The following is a 19217-nucleotide window of genomic DNA, read 5'->3' on the forward strand; positions in this document are numbered from 1 at the left end:
AGGATCCATGTGGATCCCTAGCTCTGGTAATATATCACTCATGTATTACTGATGTATCACTCTTGTTACTCTGTTATTACCACTTACAATCAAGTAATGCATGAAGATGAGGATCCATGTGGATCCCTAGCTCTGGTAATATATCACTCATGTATCACTCTTGTTACCCCCCAAAACAGGACCAGGTGCCAGGTAGTGATATATCACTAATTTATCACTCTGGTTACCCCTACAGGACACAGGTAGTGATATATCACTAATGTATGACTCTCAATACCCACAAAAACAGGACAGGGGACCTTGGATGCATTCAGTACCCTTTTGTACCTGTCACATAGGTTTAGTACCTTACTTCTGCTTCCTTGTGCTTACTTATCCTTTTCCATGCCTTTTGTACCTTATTATCCTTCTGTATTTTTACCAAATCCCACCGCGGTTGCCATTTTTCATCAAGTCCAAACATCACGTGATACACAGAAAATTTGATTGAAGTCTGAGCCGCCCACAGTTCTGATTTTACTAACCAGACATTTTATATAACATATGCTGACAAATTTTATATTACAACACCAGCAGGATAATTCTCAGCATTTTAGAAGCTTGTGTATGAGATCAAGAATATAAACTAGCTAAATAAGTAGAATATGAGACCTAGTTGTATCACAAGATGAGCTCGGAGAGTTGGAACTAGTGTTGCCGTAGCTCCGGCTTTTGCCAGTTCCTGGCCGAAGACTGTAACCAGCTACAGCCGAGCCTAACAAAGCCAAGCCTGGGAAAAAGCTGGCTCCACATGTGGCAGCTTGAGCTGCAGCTCTGGCTTGCGAGCTGGTTACATCGAAACTTTGTACATATCATGATATCGCTCTATGGCGGAGACAGTAGGAATCGCCATTGCCCATTGCCATTTACATCATCAAGCCATGTTCATAGTCCCTCACTATCAAGCTCAGTCTCTCCCCCCAACTCTAGCGGAACAAGAACTCCATCAACAATAGCACGGAGTGTTGTACCACCAGAAGCAATCAAAAACAAGATCATTTCTGCACCACCTGCACCTGACAATGGTCATTCACCCAGTCCTGCAACCATTATATCTGCCCCCAAGTCACCCCTAGCAAATCAGACCATCTATGATGACCAGGAACAATTGGGTAGGGGACCGAATCATTATTCTATTTTCTTGGCTGACTTTTACGGATGTAGCTAAATGCAAGAAGCTTATAGAAACCATCTAAGGTGATGATCAGGTGAGTCAATTTAGTGAAATCGTGTTCAGACTTGTGATTACTGACACATCATGCTGGAGGAGGAAACCCTATTCACTGGAATCACAGATGATGAACATGCATATATCATGCAGTTCATTGACGAAGATGATGAGACTCGGGGAAAGTGGGTGACTTCATGTGATATCTTGCTATACCTAACACTGGAAATTTCCTAGATTCGTTTATCACCCAGACTCGGAGACATTCATAGTGACTTTGCCAAGCCAGGCTCATGAGCAACCCATCACACAAATCAACTTTGCTTTTCAAACAGCCATTACATCAATTGGCCACGACAACACACTTGTACAAGTCCACGTGCATGCAAATAGCTGCTTTTTGGGTGACAGTACCCATGCAGACCCTGATATTCACATCATCTGCACACCATTCATTGATATTGGGGTACTGAACAAGCCTATCTCTCTCTGGATTTTAGAGAATTGTTTGTCCCAGACCGAAAGCGGGGGTCGAAACAAGATACATCGCATCATTGATGACGATGGGGGGATCCCATTGGCTTCACTAATCAATATGATTGAAGCACACCAATACGCTAATCCAGATCCCGACAGTGAGATTGCACAGTGTTTGCGATCAAAGCCAGTGATGTCTTTTGAAGAGTGGACGCCCCTGAGGACACGATCCAACCAGTTTGGCCCTGTCATATCTGAGGGGCACAGCTGGGTTGAACTCTTGAAGATTGAGTTTCATACATGGATTCGCCCTGAAGACAGCCCAATTGATCTCGACAACGATGACTCTTCGGTGTATTCTAAAGGGGTAAGCAATGACTTTTTCACACTTTCACCTTGCCTGAGCACACACTTGCAGAGTCTTTTCCCCATCGAGAACACCCAAGAGATGGACGCAATGATCAGTCAAGGCATAGCAAGGATACAAGACATAATCCTCCATCACTTAGTCTTACTCGATCCAGAAGGCGACCACTATGATGTACGCCAATGGACTCCGCCTGCAAAGGTGATCAGATGGAAGGAGATCAAGGCATCATTAGTAACCGCAGTGTGGGCAACTGCATATAACCGCTACAAGCTCTTGCACCATAGTCTCCTGAAGCGCAAGGCAGAAGGGGCTGATGATAGCTCAACAAAGAAGGCACATGTTTGAGTGTAAGTTCTCCTTTTGTAAAAAAATGATTAATATACAACTCATAGCCTTGCAGAGCTGTGCAATCCAAGTCCTCTTGGGTGATGTCCATTGACCCATGCCTCATCCATCTACCATTTCATATCCACTTTCCCTAGCTCATGTATTCAAGCTTTCACATACTTTCTCACATAATATGAAGTATGTTGTGTTGTTGACTATATTCGCTTCAATACTACTACACTTGTATATAAGCTGAAGTTCTGGACTTAAAGCTTATAGTGCTCTTCAGCACCTTCACTTCATTGCATGCATCGTCCTCGTTGGGATCAGCGCCCGGCAGGCAGTGTTGTACCTAAGCCATCTGCATCTCAGGATGCACCCACACTCAACATTGACATCAACCAGGCTGACGACTTGGAATCCTTTAACCTTGATGTATCTGGATCCAGTGACGACACTGACCCAGCACCTCCAGTACATAAAGCCAACAAAAAGACAAAGAATGGGCCAGCACCTGCCAGTGTACCTTTGGATTTTGCAGCACCACCAGATCCTCTCCGGAGCCATGGAAAAAGAAAATGGGAATACTCGAGCAATACTGGGAATACGCCATTGCGTGGACATGTCGAGAGGTTTCATTTACTCCTCTATCTCATTCTGGCAGAAGAACGTGGGTGGTCCATATTTGTCATCAGCATCAAACTAGCCTTCGAAATGGAATACACACTAGCCAAAATGTGTAAAGTTGTCGAGGGAGGCACCGAACTATCTAATCTTCCTAAGCATGCAGCTGGAGCCAGTAGTACCACCTTAGCTGGCCCATGTGATACAGGATCGATTCCACAGTTCACGCATCCCACCTTCATCCAACACCTTGTATCTTTCATTGTTGCTGACGATCAAGCATGCCCTTGCACAATTTCATTATTTCTTACTGACAACAGTCAACAGTCGATCAACGTTATTGAGTGTCTTGAATTCAGACGCCTCCTTTTACTTCTCCGCCAAGAACTTTGTGAGAAGGATATTCCTCACCGTACTAAGATCCGCGCAGAAATTATCAAGGCCTGGCAAGAGTATTTTGTGACTCTGAAAGACGATATGGCTGTACGTATTTTTTATCTCCATAATTTACAGATTCTCATCATACTTAGAATGCCGTTGGGACGATCTCATTCACTGCTGATGTCTGGTCATCGAAGACTCTCGGCACATATTTAGCAATGACGGCTCATTGGATCATAGAGAACCAGAAGTTGGCCACGCTTGAGCTGAAGGCAGCACTGATCACATTTCACCAGATCAAAGGAAGTCACAACGGAAAGTACCTAGCAAGGACAATCTTGTATTTACTTGATCGTGCAGATATCACTGTGAAGGTGTGGTGACCTGTCAGATACCGACCTTTACTTACATTAATTCAGGTTGGACATTTCACCATGGACAATGCGGGCAACAATGCGACATGTATGGAAGAACTTGCCAAACTGCTGGAACAATGCAACATCACTTTTGACCCACTTGACAAGCGGGTGATGTGTTTCCCCCATATTATGAATATATGTGTACAGCATGTCGCTGATCATTTCACTAACTCCATTGTTGCTGCACAAGAAGTCTCACAGGCGTGGGATGCAACTATTGATGGCATTGTGATGGACAAAAAAACCTACATTGCAGCTATCACAAATAACCCAGTTGCGCTGGGCCGGTCAGCTATCAAAGCGATCCGAGTATCTGGACTGCGTCGCGATAAATTCATGGAAGTTGTCAAAACCGGAAATGCCAAGCAATGGTTCAAATCTCCTTTGAATGAGCTGGTTACCGTTCCTGAGGTTGAACTCCTTCGTGATGTCTGCATGAGATGGGACTCAACATATTTCATGATCAATCGCTTACGAGCAATGCGTCCAGTAAGTCTAATACATGTCATTTTCACTCATGCTATACATTCTTGTGTCAGGCCATAGACTTCTTCCTTAGCACACCTAATCAGCAGGACATTTCTGGTCATAAGATGACCGACTCAGAGTGGCAAGTTCTCGAGGACCTTGAAAAGATTCTAGATGTATGTATACAACCTCCACCCTTAATTATCTTGAATTTTAATCCTGTTCGCTACTCAATTACAGGTACCTCATAGAGTGCAGCAACAGATGTCATCTGAGAGCATGCCCCAGTTGGGTAGTGCAGTTCCGTGCTTCGAGTTGTTCATGACTGCATGGGAATCACTCGCTACCAAATTTCCCCGACTCCGTCCCTCTATCGATGTTGGCTTGGAATGGGCTAAGTCATACTACATCTGCATGGACCTGACAGACACATATGTTATAGCGATGTGTAAGTCTACTATACTTGGTGATAAATGACTACTAATTGACATGCCCACTGCATTACAGTGATTGATCCATCAGTCAGACTCACTTGGATAAAGGACTACTGGGAGGATGGTTGGATAACATGTGCTGAACAAATGATACACAACCTCGTAAGTGCTAACTGACCGTCTGACCGTTTATGCCGATCTGATTGTTTAGATGGTGGAATACCAAAAGCAAATTTCACCGAGGCTGCCAAGCAGTAAAATACCACTCGCACCTCCAAGGTTGACACAATCAACTCGCTCGCTCGACTTTATGGCCTTGGAGATATGCATATGAAGCGTCCACAGCAGTCTCAAGGCCCACAGACTATCGAGCAAGAGTATCAATCTTACGTTAATGGTGACCTTTGGGATGAAGGTGTTGACGTACTCAAATTCTGGGAGGTACATCGCACCATTTATTCTTTCAACTGCAGTACTAACGTTCTCTGCTTTTGATAGATGAAGCGGAAGACGTACCCAACATTATTTGCAATTGCCATGGACTATTTGCCTGTTCAGGCCTCTGCAGTCCCATGTGAACGAGTTTTCTCATCGAGTGCAGAAACTGACACGAAAAAATGGAACCGAATCAGTGAGACATTGATAGAGGCACTACAGATGTTGAAATATGGCCTGAAAAAAGAATGGCTCAATTTCTCTCAACAGTTCACAATGTCGCAGCATGACCTTCCTGATGATGATCCCGACAAGCCGAGTGGAGTGCAACCGAATGTATCTCAGGATCCCATGGATGACATACTAGCTAAAATCACGTCAGAGGAGACTGAGGATATGCCGGACCACATTTATATTTTTCCACAGCCTTCATCTTGGACTCGTTAGAGGCTACAATTTTCATCTGTAACATAGCATTCAGAAACGCCTTAGTTATCTGTGTACTACTAGTATGCACTAATACTACTTATGTTGAACTTCTTTTTGACTGCAGAGGCCGGTAAAATGCCACGGCACATGACCTCGGTGATACTTGTGACTCATCTGTTCACTTCCGGAAGTTGCCGCTATGGCGCACATACGTGTTGAATGTGTGTATCGTTGGCATATCATATCTGTTCAAATTCTATCTGTGTACATCAACATCATACTTAGGACTTGATGATTCCTGTGCGTGTCAATGGGAGGTATCGGCTGAAAGACAAAGTAGGGTCAGGTGCTTATGGTAAGTGAATTGTTTTTATTATTACATCTCACTGCGAGGACTGGACTTTGTGACAGGCGAAGTGTATCATGCAAGTGATATCATTGGCGACGGTGATGTGGTTGTCAAGCTTCAATGTATTACTGGCACCACCACAACCAGCTTGGAGCATGAGTATAATGTGCTCAGGCAACTTGGTGATACTGTTGGCATCCCCCATGTCCACTGGTTTGGACGGGAGGACAGTTATGATGCCCTAGTCCTTGATTGTCTTGGACAGTCGCTTGAGAGTTTATTCAAGGCATATCAACACTCATTCAGCCACAACACTATAGTGTTCATAGCTCCTCAGCTCGTAAGTATTTCCTAAATCACATGTACTGATTCTAACATTTTCACTAGGTCTGCCACCTCCAGTACATTCACTCCAAACACTTCATTCATTGCGACTTGAAGCCCGACAACATTCTTATCAGAACTGGCAAGGATGCGCACAAGATTTTTCTTGTTGACTTTGGCATTTCCAAACAATACAGATGTCCACGCACTCACCTCCATATTGCATTCAAACAAACCGCCTCCTTGACAGGAACTCCAGCTTTCACATCCATAAACAGCACAATAGTGTACCTGCCAGAAATCAACAGCAGTCAACATTTGAAAGAGGTTCGTAAAAGAAAATGTTCAACAGGTCATCATAGCTCTTGAACATCGCTCTTGATCTCCTCATTGATGCTAAAGACTCCGGTGGACTTATCATATGTGATGAGCCACGTGGTACGCCTGTCGAGAGCAGCGAGGTCTTGGTCGAAAAGGCAGTGATTCTGAATTGCGGACTTGATCGAGTCATCCTCCAGGTAGGGGTCTGGATTAATAGAACCTTGTAGATGCGGAGTAAATTCTACATTCAACTTCTGCCCATGCCTTACGCCACGCCAAAATAGAGTCGTCTTTGGTAGGTCTCCTTCCTTGCCGATGAAACCTGGACAATATGCAGCACGAGAAATGTCAAGATAGCAATTATACGTACCAACACCTATATCCTCCTTGAATGGTGCGTTGTTTGTATATTGAATACTCTTCTTCGGCATCGAGGGGTCGTTTCTGGGATCATAGGTGTGTCTGGCCAACAGATATCGAGAAGCAAAGTAGACGCACTTATGGAGAGACAGTGTATTTCAATTCCAAGGGTTAAAATGGTAGATTGTCCAGCCCAAGTAGCAGAGCATAAAACCAGTGACAAATCCATGATTCTATCAGACTTTCACATTGATGGGAATCACAGTCAACGCACTTTGTGTGGTCTATGGCTGGACCTAATCATTACTTCTCTTTGCACCCTCCCGCCCTGTACCCGTAGAGGTCGAACCTGGAAACTAGACACGCAGGGCTGTTTTCGATCCAAGTTCTTCATGCTTTGCAAACAGCTGGATTCTTTTGACAGGTTATTCGCAACCGCCGTGAAAGTTATTGTCAAGTGACATAGAATCCGTTACAGGTTTGGCAGGGCTCGGTAGCATTGTAAGAGACATTGAGGTATTATGTCGTTTAGAGGGATCTGTTGTTGTCGGGGGTAAAGTTATGAATTAGTAGGAAATGTAAATGACCACATCATATCCGCATCATGATTTAATGCTAACATTTTGAGGTCATCCTCATAATTGTAGTACACGTTGACCCCAGATCCACAACCGGTGTTAAGAGAGTTCCGAATCGATGCATGGGGATGTGCAGACTCTTACCCAGCCACCCGTGGGGAGAAGTCCTCTGAACCTAGAACCAATAGGTAGGCTCACAGTAGGTTGCTTCTGCTTCTGCTTCTGCGTCCATAATAAATCGATATTTTCACATATACAGCAAAATAAATAGAAACTAAATTGAATATACCATTTCTGGCCATCCGCTCGGAGTGCGCTAAGTTGCATTGTACTCTACTTTATACCCTCGCATGGCTAAATCAAAGAAGATTCAGAATCTGCCCGACATCCAGTGGAACGAGAACGAGCACTCGCGTGTATGGAAACTTATCGTGGAAATCAGTGCAAAGGCAAATTACAAGGTCTTGTTTGGTAAAAAAGATCAACATGAGGTGAGCGCAGATATCTGAGTCACTAGTACTAATTCACGGAGCCATCAGAACACTATCTGGCGAGACGAAGGCCAGCGTTTATAAATGGATTGGTGCTATTGTCCTACCAGAGTGCTGCCCATTCCCACGCGAGGTGTAGACTGCCGGATTTAAGGACCGGAGGGCGAGAATTCAGGTAGCAAGCTTGTTGTATGGCCAATATGCAATTTATATCTGTAGTAAGCTGTTGTGAAAGGTCTTTGAGTGTCTGTGCAGGTCGAAAGAGTGCTTGAATGATCATGAAAAAGATATAGGATTCTAAGTATTGCTGATGTAGCGAGCTGCAAGGCATGTGTGGTATGGGTTTGGGAGTTAACTGCTTACATAACACACCACTAACCCTTGTCCCTCACGTGTCAGCAGAAGCGACCTACTGTGAGCTCCCCTAATACAAATAGAACCATACATTACAGACTCCTACCCAGCCACCCATGGGGAGAAGTCCTCTGAACCTAGAACCAATACAAATAGAACCATACATTAGTCATCATACTATAGCTGAAATTTTGGAGGACAACTCCCCACGAGCGACTGGCAAAGCTTGTTGTGGCGTGAAAGTTGAACACTGTTTGTCTCACCTAAAAAATTCAGACCTAAGTATGAGTCAGCAATGAGCTCCCGCCTCCCGCCATGCCGCTCCCATATATGGTCATGTTCTTTCGTAGTACGTACACATACACATTGAACTTGTAATATAGCACGCAGCAATGTATCCCATGAACAAGAATCAGCTGGACAGGCCATGGAAAGGCTGGAAGACAAGAGTCAATTAGAGCGACCACTAATCGGTGATGACGAACCTCCTCGTTCTGCAGTAAGAGATCATTAGCAATGATGCAGATGATTTGCAATGCAGATAATACTTACGCTAATGGGAAGAAGTCTCAAAACTTGGTTGATGGTCTGCACATACATGTAAATTGGACTGATTACTGGCGCTGCTGGGAGTTGCATCTTGCTAGTGTGAAGGAAGCAGAAAATGGAAGAAACAGTATCAGTAAGGCCCTAATAAGCATTTGGGCCCACTTCCTCCTACTTTCAATTGCTAGGTATTATTAAAGCTGCACCAGGGATCAGCAAGGGCACACCAAGATTGGTAATGTAGTAAGTATCAAAGTGAGTCGAGGGATTGGCAATGCAGCAAAGACGTGCCAGGGCAGTGGGATTAGCAGTGTGTTAAAAAAGAGCCAGGGCGAGTAGGAGGGATTGCAAAGAGGTGCCAGGGAGGATAGGAGGGATTACAAAGAGGTGCCAGGGCGAGTTAGAGGGATTGACAATGCGGCGAATGTATGCTAGGAAGAAGTCAAAAATACGAGAGATGACCAAAGCGAAGAATGCGGTAGTATTGTTAATTCTCATAATCAAGTGTATGGCTAGTCGTAAACATCTCATCTAATGCTTGGGTGAGCAACTCTGTGCTGGCATCGAATCATTGATCAAAAAAATCAAGTTCCTCTGTGCCAACATGATCTCCATCATCGTCCTGTTCATCATCATCATCGTTAGCAGGACTTTGCCAGTGCATACTGTTTTTGAGCATTTCCCCACCTTCCAAAGGTTCATTTTCTGTCTGCACTGTTATCTGTGTTAAAGGGCAAGCCATTTCCTCGTGAGAGTATACGTGACTGGCCCCAAGTCCATAATGGAAACACATGAGAGTGCCATGGTCAACAAAGCTAGTGTGTTTCTAGCATATTAGCAATGATTATCATCAGGCCATCTGAGTTCGTTCACTTGTTGACATAATACTTGGGCCAATCATGCTTGTCTCCTGCCAGTGGGGAGATGCTACGTTCACCTGGATTATGCTAGGGTTGAGGAAACGCTGGGATAATATGACAAGCCCTAAGAACGGCTCCTGGGTTTACGAAACCAAATGCATTCTGGTTTGCTAGAGGCCGGAAGTGAACATGGCCCAAAGTATAGGTGTCCCATGCATGATCTTGTACAGGTTCATACCACTGAACAAAGAGAAATTTGATTCGGCAAGATTTGTATACGTTCGTAAGGCAAATGACATTGACATGATGTATGCTGATCACTTTGGCATAGCAGTACTTGCCGCCGTGTTCATCAACATTGTGGTTCTTCAGCAGCATAATATTGCAATGTGCAATCCATGGGTTTACGACATCTTGAGCCCAGTGAACGTCGTAGGTGGTGTAATTGAACCTCGCAAGATTGTGGTGATAAAGTCAATTACACTTGAAGAGGATTAAATTGTGTTGGTCAGAATGAGCTAATGTTTCTGTGGGCGATTCAGCAATTTCTGGCTTGAGGCAACCGAGAATATGTTCTTTCAATCAGGGAAGAAAATCCTATGGAATATCTCAGCATAACAGTCATCAAAGCATAGAAGTCATTTAACTTCATAGCAGGATCTCCCATGTGATCGCAGAGGTACTGACCAAGGTCATCGTACATCTTCTCACTTTGACTGATATGATGGCGTAACTGGGGATCATTTGCCACTTCATTTACCTCTACAGAAGGGCCTCACTGGGATTGCTGTGCCTCATGCGACGCAAGTGAGCCTCCCGATGCTCGATCCGAGTCAGTTGGTGAATGAATGCTCTTTTATCAGTGCGACAGTACCTGCCTTTCAGTGTATGGCACCATTCACTGTTTGTCTGTATGAGCGTTCAAGCTGCTCAATTTTGAACTTGCACTGTCAAAGTTGTTCGCGGATACAGGTCTTAAGAGCTTGAGCATCTAAACAGACTTGTATATATACATTGCAATGTAATTGGTCCAGATGGGTGCACTGACTGATGCCAAGCCTTGTCTTCCAGCAGCTCAAAGTGTCCACGAGTCTCGATTGGTGAGCACACTCTTCAATGAGACGAAGGTTGTAGTTGACGAGATTGTCGATGTTTCCTGCACAAAGCTGCATCTCCATGCATCGCAATGATCCATCGAGCTCAACAAGAGATTTCTCGAGGGAGAGGATTTTTGAGATTTCCTCATCATTACTTGTCTTCAATCTTCCTGTTGAGATCACATACATGAATAATATGATTGGATCATTAACATGACACTTACGAGGCAGGGGTCTCGTCTGATGTTCAACCTGTAATTTCCACTGCTGATGGACAGCAGTCTCATCCACTGAAAGCTCACATAGAGCTTGCATGGCATTACTCTTCTTCTTAGTGCAGTTATTCCACCTCTGGCTCAACCAGCTGCCAAACAAAACAAGGTTTTTGTCATCCAGGTGCTGGACCTGAGTGTCAAGGATAAAAAGTCGCTGATGAAACTGAAAAAGTGGTCAGTAAGTAGGAAGTATATAAATTGTAGTCAGAGGTGATCTATAGTACAACCATGGCAATTGTAAACGAGTGGCTATAACCCATATGCAACCATTCTTGAACCAGGGAACACTCACCCCAGAAACGCGTAGCAGAGCAATAAGATGTTTGAGTGCACTCCATAGACGCTCACAACCTTCTCCATCAGAAAGGCCAAAGCCTTCACACTTGTGAGGATGGTATATTATTTGACAGGCCCATTGGTGGCTGTAAGCATGAAAGACTGATATTGCAAAAGTTATCCAGCGAAGAATGGCATCATCAAGGAGTCGGTACTTGAGACAACTTCAATGAAGTTGATAGCCAATATCATACAAGAGGCCGACAGTCATCTTGGGAGGGATATTATCAAAAATCTTCTTGATCAGGGCAAGAGCATAGTGCTGCTTTTCTCCCGCTGACGTTATGTTAGTGAGCCATAATACATGATCATGGCGACATAACATGGCCATCATCCCTGTGTCTGCAAAAAACTGGGTGCTAGCCTTTTCACATTTTTCATCAGCGGCAGAAAAAGATGCACCACAGCCATCTAGTGCAGAGGTCAGGACTTGCATGCCATTCTCATAGCCATTCTCCTCCTCTTCTGTAGGTCGCTTTCTCTTGCGACCCCGAGCAGGGGGTCTGTCACAACAACTTCACACATGGGTGTCCATCGATGCCACCTTGTCATTCGAAAGCAAAACTGATCTAAGTGGGTTTGGGGGATCTGGACCTTTGCTGCATTGATCCGATGAACACTTTTGAGTGAAGCATGCATCAATACAAGTGTGGACATCAGGTCTACTATATGTTTTAAAATTATTTTAGTTGCTGATATTGAAGGAGCTTACCTGAGATTAAGTGTTCCACTTTTTTGCCAATCATATGGGCCAAAACAAATCGGACAACGAGACCTTAGAAAGTCACTTGGACGTGTTAATCCCTCATTGGATGACACAGAAAGTGGGAGAACAGAGTACCAATGATAGGCATTACCAAGTTGACGGCAAAGATTATCCTACAATAATATTGATCAAGATGACCAAAATTCAATACAGATGCTTGACTAACCTTGGTGGTAAGTTGATACCCACGGCCAGCCAGAAAGACTTTGAGTGTTTCACACCAAGCAGTCATGTTGGGAGTGATATGCACAAACAAAGTCTTGACAAGTTCCAGCAGCTGAAGGTCCACAGTGAGAGAAGGGGCAATGGGAGCACAGGCAAAATAACCGCGAGCCAGGAGCTGAAGGGGAGCAGGCGCACAAGTGCAGCAATCAATTCATAGTATCTCAATATCTATGATATTATCATGCAACCAATAGCCCAGGTAATAAGAGAGACATACAATTGAAAAGTATGCAAGTAATCTTGAGAGCCCTCCGTCGACAAGAGGACCTACACTGAAAGGCAGCAAGCTCATCTGGCTGTGGTCCAATTCAATTGCAAAGAGATGTTGACTTGCACAAGTATGCAAGGTACGGAGTGATCAAGGAAGGAATGACTTTGTTTGTCCAGTGCCACCACTGATTGATCTTCTTTTGGCAGTTGTTCGAACAGCAGGGCGGGAGTAAGTCGGCATCGGAGATGCAGTGGAGTGAGTTGTAGAAAGATGAGCCTTCCTCTAAAAGATCCCCAGCAGATGCAGTATCATGCTGTTCAGCAGAGCTGGCATCGCCCAAAGGCTGTTGCTGCTGTGACCTTCCTGCAATATTGGGTGATTGTTGTGTGAGGTGTTTTCTTCCAGGAAGTACAAGTAGTGGGGGGGCTGTAGGAAGGTGAAAATTGCTGCTTTGCTGCGGTCGCCACTTCCTCTTCACCATTGAAGAAGTGATGAGTCTGTGCTGTGCATTGCAAGGTGATGGAGTAGTCGGCCCAGTAATGGATAAGACCATGACGAGACAACCAAAGGCAAGCACGAAGCCTGCACTGAGGTCAGGGACATGAAGTCGACTACTGAACGCTAGGAGGAACTCGAAGTCCCAAACTTGCATTGGAAAGGAAGATGATAAAGTGGGCGAATAGGTCGATCAACCTTCAGAGCGGATGAGGGCTAGGAAATGTGAAGAAAGGAACTCTATACCTGTTCATGTGCACTCTGTTCTGTGAAACCAAGATGTTAGCAGGTGTGCAGAAAATAAACTTCAATCCCTAAGGATAGGGTCTTTGTCCGTGATAAAGTCCACTTATGACCAAAACAGCATTGGTAACATATGATGGTATACAAACTGTTGACTAATTGGGGTATATGCATTTAATAGTACAGTAATTGCAATGGGTAAAGGGCATACCACACCAAGATCTACGCCACCGAATACAGTAGATGAGGTATGATAGGTGGACGTCCAGTATTGTTGAAATAAGACTGAACGTAAAAGACACAACATTCCTTCATCCCCTTCCACAAATTGTTCTCACGTCCGGTATCATTGAGAGGCTGCTTGAGGGACTCGGGAAAGTGCTCCCATGTCGACAATACCTTGCGGAAACTTTCAAAGTACGGTGAAATCTCCATCATGCCATGTACCACATATAATGCAGTGCTGGGGGAGTAATGTGATTGTAATTGCCAGTACCCCATGTGGTGCTGGTGTTAGGTGTTTGTGGCCCATATACCCATCTGCCGTGTGCTCATCAGTACAACAAAGTCAATACTATGTGGCCATGCCTCCTTTGCCACCAAGTATTCCCCATATCCATTCCTCGACCATTGCCAGCACCCATTTCTAATATGTACCCACCACCTGTCCCCAGCACATCATTACCGAAAGCACTCCCAATGTCCTTTCAGGGTCACATTTCCCAGAATCAAGTTGCCAATCCTTCTTGACCATGGGTCCACTCGACACTTAGGAGATCTTAGTTCTCCAGTCCACTATAGGCCCACCCTTTGATATACTTTGATGCCCATGGGCCCATTTATTTACCAACTCCAGTGTCACACTACCGGCAAGCACCCCCCGAGATCCATCTGCTGACCATATTGCTAGGGTATAGCCGCCGATGCTTATAAACTGTTGCCGGTAATCATTCCCAATGTCCACCTGTCCACCCCACCTTTTAGTATATACATGCCAGTGATAATGAATCATCACTGACAGGTATTCCCAATATCCTGTCCCCAATCCATTTTTCCAGCATACACCTGCCAATCCTGATCTAACATGGGCCCACTCAACACTGTCAAACCACCACTTCTGCATTCTACAGCAGGCCCACCTTTCAATGCACTCGCCTATTAATGCTCACACCCATGGTCCCACCCCTATGCATCAGCTACAATACAGGTGCCGGCCCACCCGAGGCCATGGGATGACATTCAATAGTGGGCCCATGGTGGGTTGGCCTGACTCTTAGGGAGCATTGTCAAGGCAGGCTGGCCTACACGATAGGGTCAAGTCACTGAAGGGGCTCCAAGCTTTGCCTTTGCCTTCTCTTTGGCTACGCAGGCCTTCCCCACCAATAACTCCTTCATGACAAGTTGTTCAACTTGGGGTTTTGGAACGGGCAGCTTCTCGAAGTCAGAATATGGCTGACAAGCAGCCTCATGGCACCAGCGATTGCTAGGACATCTGGTGATGATGTCGAATGGTTGAGCAAAAATTTTGATGGGATGGTGGTACATGCTGATGACAAGGTCATTGGGTGGTGTTAATGAAACTACTTTGATGATGTTCATATTGGAGTGAACGAGTCTGGCATTGCGAATAAGCCAGACAGGAACTCCAGCAGTGTGCACCTTCATGGCAACAGCGACATCTTGAGTGAAACAACCCATCCATTTAGGGTTAACATTATACGTAACTAGCACACACCCGTTGTGCCTTCGGTACAGGAAGCAAAAAAAGAGCGCTTCACGCTCTTTTTTGGCTTCCTGGCCTTCGGCTTCATCCTACTTTGGGTGTCTTAAGTCTTGACAGACTGGACATCATTGTTGGGGCAGTGCATATGAATAGGGAGGGTCACAGTTCCATCTTCATTTGTGCCCTCACCAGCTCCAATCTCAAGGAGCCACCTTGCAAATTCATCAGAGGTGGGGTCTTGACCAAGCCGCATATTTCTCTTGAGGTGGAAGATACGAAGCTTTTGCCAGAGTTGAGATCTGCAAAGGGTAGCGCTCACTATCTGCTCCCTAAATCCATGGGTCACCACCGGCAGGGTCTGTCTAAAGTCTCTGCCAAAGAGCACGGTTATTCCCCCAAAATCAGCCTCTTTGTTTAGAAGATCACGCAACGTGCAGTCAAGGCACTCCAGAATATGATGATGGAGCATCAGAATTTCATCGCAGATGATGAGGGAGGTCTCCTTGAGAAGCTCATGAATGACATCTCCTTTTTTAATGTTACATGAGCTGTCCTCATTAATGGGAATGGGGATTTTGAATCGCGAATGAGCCATACATCCACCTGGTAGGAGGAGGGAAGCAATTTCAGAGGAGGCCACACAGAGGACAATCTTTCCTTCAGCACAGAGTTTTGAAGCGATGAGTTTGCAGAGATACGTCTTGCCGCATCCCCCTGTGCTATGGACAAAGTATGTGTGTCTGGGTCTTTGCTGATTATGATTCATTGCATCCTCGATCACAGCATTATAGACCACCCTCTGCTCGACATTAAGCAAAGGGACTCCTTCATCCACTATCTGCTGAAGCTCCTGCAGGTCATACTGACGCTGCTCAGCGATGAACTGGTTGCCCTCCATGGCCCCCCATCTTTCTGCCATTTGAGCTACTGGCATTTGAGGAATTGCTTCCAAAGACTTGCCATTTTTGTGGAGCATGCCATCAATGAGATGAAGACCATAGTCGTGTACCTGTTCCTCTGTGGGTTCAGGCATGTTGAACGGTGCATGAGTGAGGCGGTGACGCAGATCATCGCAGAGATTTTCCTTGAAGCGGTTTCAAAGATCATCAGGGCTGGTAGGGTTGCAGTGCAGTAGGATGATGGCAAAGAGATTGCGCATGTGATTTCCTGTGTACATATGAGAGGCATCCCGCAAGCACTGGATCCATTCGTAATCATCATCAAGCAGACCCCTGTGCCAACACACTTCCTTGAAAGTCTCATAGAGAGTCCCATCATGTGTCCGAAGGTGTTCAAAGGAGGTAGCCCCTTGAAATTATGGTGAGCTTGATTGATAAAAATTGTCTTAGACATCATACCTTTCACTACAGTCAAAAGCAATCTCAGATAGAAGCACTCTCCGGAGCTGGGCGCAGCAGCATACATTCTTCCAATCACCATTCCTCACTCCCGTATCTTCCATGCACCTTTGCTCCAAACAAATTTTGAGGGGAAATCCTGATAGAGGCTGTCGTGGGCTCCAGCTGCCACCAAGCTCTCATTGGCATTGGCTTTGAACCATCCAGTGAGGCAAGTATCTTTCACTTCTGCGCGCTCAAGGACTTCCTCAGCATCATCCTCGGGGTCATAGAACACCATCTGTTCATTTTTGAGATGGACCGGCAAACAGTAGACAGAGGGCCATTCGAGATGCATTGAAAATTTGAAGATGCGCCATGCAGCCTCGGTTGAGCTGATATATCTTGAGTCCAGATATGATTTGACCTCATCCACCGCTCCTCTCATCTCCAACATAGCGTGGTCATTTCCCTTATAGATGTATTTGTGGATGTATTTGACAGATTTGATAGAGGCGCAGACCTCAAGATTGATGTGGCAGTTGAATTCCACCAGCAGTTTGGGGGGATGTGGAACAACATCCTTGTTGGTGAAGATGATATCGTTCTTTTGGATGGTGCGACCATTGTCAGGTCTCGCATACTCGGGATAGCCATCATCCTTCATCAGGGTCTGGGGACAGAATGTTTTTGGAAAGTGCTTTTTGCACCGCGAATTCTCTATGCAATGCTGCGGACTGCAAGGGCCATGCAGCATGTATTTTTCCACAACCTGATAGAGCTGAGGATGGATGTTCCTGTCAGAAATCTGAGCGGAGATGAAGGAGTCGATTTGCTCAGTGGTACAGATCTTATAATCTGGCTCCAGGAAGATGAGAAGGTGCATGTGAGGCAGGCCCCACTTTTGATATTTGATGGTGTACACCAATCCAGCAACCTTCCCATAGTAGCCCTTGTGAACCTTCTTCAGCAGCACTTGCTGCTTCTGGTAGAAAACACGAGCCACCAAGTCTGGGCGGTCCACAGCGCTCTGACCTATATAAGAAATTGTCAGCACAAAGTCATAAACAATGCATCAAATCAGAATCATTACCAGGAAGGAGATTCTCTGTGATCATCGTCAGGAAGAGATCTGGCTTTTTGCAGGCACGGCAAATGGCTAAAGAATCTTGAAGCAGCTGGTGCATATATTGAGGGCTCCCTGTGTGAGAGGAGGGAAGAATGATGGAGCGACCTGTCTGAGCCAGATCATCTATGCCCTCGTTGCGAACATTATCTGCTAAGCCTTGATAGCAGTCCGCCCTCAGCCGCTCTTGGTTGCTCCTGATCCAGTTCAAATTGCTCTGTTCGATGGAGGCCCAAACATTGACGATATACTGCTGGAACAATCTTCCACCGCGAAAGATATTGTTGTGATAGATGGGAACAGGGCGTGGATGAAGTCGATAGGCATAGTACAACAGCTGAGTGACATTCTTTGCGACCGTGCGGGTATTTGGGGGGAGAATTAGAGGTATTCCAAGGTGCCAGCCCTTCTCTCCATATGGAAAGAGAAGGACATAGTGAAGTGGGGAGTATGCATGGCTGAGCTGACTTATACGCTGGAGTCGACCTCCTTGAAGCCGCAAGACGATGTCCCGTTTTTTGGACACCTGCTCAGATCCATCTCCAGGAATGATCACAGCAATTTCATCGGCAGTGGGAACATTATATCTTCGACCATCTGTGTCTTGCTGGAAGTGAATGCATGCACGAACATCCATGTGCTGCTCTGGAGGCTTCTCTTGCATGACCTGATAGGCCTGCTTGTAAAGAGCGGCATAGGGATTGATTCGATACAGCATGTCATGGAGCTTCCTGAGAATGCCACGATCAAGACCTTCATTTTCAGGTCGGGTGGCACAAATGTTGGTGGCTTCCTTGGAATCGTAGATATAAAGTTGCGCATATAAAGGCTGAATGCCTTCTGGAGGTATGAGACTACCCATGAGGTGATGCAGAGATCCATGAATACGAAAAGCATTGGGGCCAGAGCCTTGGAGGGCTCTATCCTTGACATCAACACTGACCGACGTGAATGCAAGAGCGCTGTTGTACTGCCAAATCTTGGAGACAAATGTCCTATCAGTATAAGCGCGCTGCAGTTCTGGCGCCCATGGTGGAAAGGGCAGGAGGATGACTTTACCCTCCAAGCAGCATGTATCAAATTTTGGATTCCGTAGGGACAATTTTGAGAGTATTTTGGATGCAAAGTGCAATGCATGGCACTTGGTGCACTCTACATTAAGAGGACTAAGATTGTGGATATTTATAGGCTCCCTGTATGGTCGAGCTCCATCAGGGATAGGAATAATATGGTTGATAACTTCTTGATCCTCTGCCTCATGCTCCTCACGTTGTTGAATCTCTTGAGCTCTTCTCCTTTCTTCATCAGCTTCGTGATTTTCTTGAGAAGCAGGATCATTGTATTTACATAATGCCTCTTGCTCGCAGACGATCCTGAGCAAGTCGATTGTGCCGCTCCTCTTCCTGTTGGCCTGCTTGAAGACGATCCTGAGTCAACCTATTGTGCTGCACCTCTTCCTCCTGCTGCATTTCAAAAGCATGTTGATTATCTCTATTAAGCTGCTGAGCTTCCTGCTGCTGCAGGTGGATCGCTTCCTGAGCCTGTCTCTGGATTCTTTCATTTTCCTGCTGTTGCAGGCAAAAATCTTTCTGAGCCTGTCTCTGGATCCTTTCAGCTTCTTGCAGCTGC

The 19217-nt window shown here is 45.5% G+C and overlaps 5 protein-coding genes across 5 annotated transcripts; 3 read left to right on the plus strand and 2 right to left on the minus strand.

Moving 5' to 3' along the window:
• Positions 1-1297: 1297 nt before the first annotated feature.
• On the plus strand, positions 1298-2399 carry EDB93DRAFT_1255665 (uncharacterized protein; the record flags this gene model as incomplete). Its single annotated transcript, XM_041453819.1, has 3 exons — positions 1298-1392; positions 1445-2051; positions 2103-2399. 3 exons carry the CDS (start codon positions 1298-1300, stop codon positions 2397-2399), a joined length of 999 nt encoding a protein of 332 aa, XP_041302290.1.
• A 1517-nt stretch (positions 2400-3916) lies between these two features.
• Positions 3917-4750, plus strand: EDB93DRAFT_1094596 (uncharacterized protein; the record flags this gene model as incomplete). The annotated part of the gene is made up of 3 exons (XM_041446608.1): positions 3917-4294; positions 4345-4449; positions 4514-4750. The coding sequence occupies 3 exons, from the start codon at positions 3917-3919 to the stop codon at positions 4748-4750; spliced, it is 720 nt and encodes a 239-aa protein (XP_041302291.1).
• A 1112-nt stretch (positions 4751-5862) lies between these two features.
• On the plus strand, positions 5863-6613 carry EDB93DRAFT_1094607 (putative casein kinase; the record flags this gene model as incomplete). The annotated part of the gene is made up of 3 exons (XM_041446613.1): positions 5863-5926; positions 5983-6260; positions 6308-6613. The coding sequence occupies 3 exons, from the start codon at positions 5863-5865 to the stop codon at positions 6611-6613; spliced, it is 648 nt and encodes a 215-aa protein (XP_041302292.1).
• A 4091-nt stretch (positions 6614-10704) lies between these two features.
• Positions 10705-13316, minus strand: EDB93DRAFT_1255668 (uncharacterized protein; the record flags this gene model as incomplete). The annotated part of the gene is made up of 10 exons (XM_041453820.1): positions 10705-10745; positions 10803-11021; positions 11076-11289; positions 11419-11616; positions 11668-11965; positions 12175-12341; positions 12395-12505; positions 12556-12621; positions 12671-12749; positions 12805-13316. The coding sequence occupies 10 exons, from the start codon at positions 13314-13316 to the stop codon at positions 10705-10707; spliced, it is 1905 nt and encodes a 634-aa protein (XP_041302293.1).
• A 1400-nt stretch (positions 13317-14716) lies between these two features.
• On the minus strand, positions 14717-15115 carry EDB93DRAFT_1094609 (uncharacterized protein; the record flags this gene model as incomplete). The annotated part of the gene is made up of 1 exon (XM_041446614.1): positions 14717-15115. A coding segment is annotated over one exon (399 nt), but the record flags the coding sequence as incomplete, so codon positions are not given.
• Positions 15116-19217: the final 4102 nt, after the last annotated feature.

This window comes from Suillus bovinus (assembly GCF_016758785.1).
Source record: "Suillus bovinus strain UH-Sbo-P2 chromosome Unknown EDB93scaffold_99, whole genome shotgun sequence".
Taxonomy (NCBI): Eukaryota; Fungi; Basidiomycota; class Agaricomycetes; order Boletales; family Suillaceae; genus Suillus; species Suillus bovinus.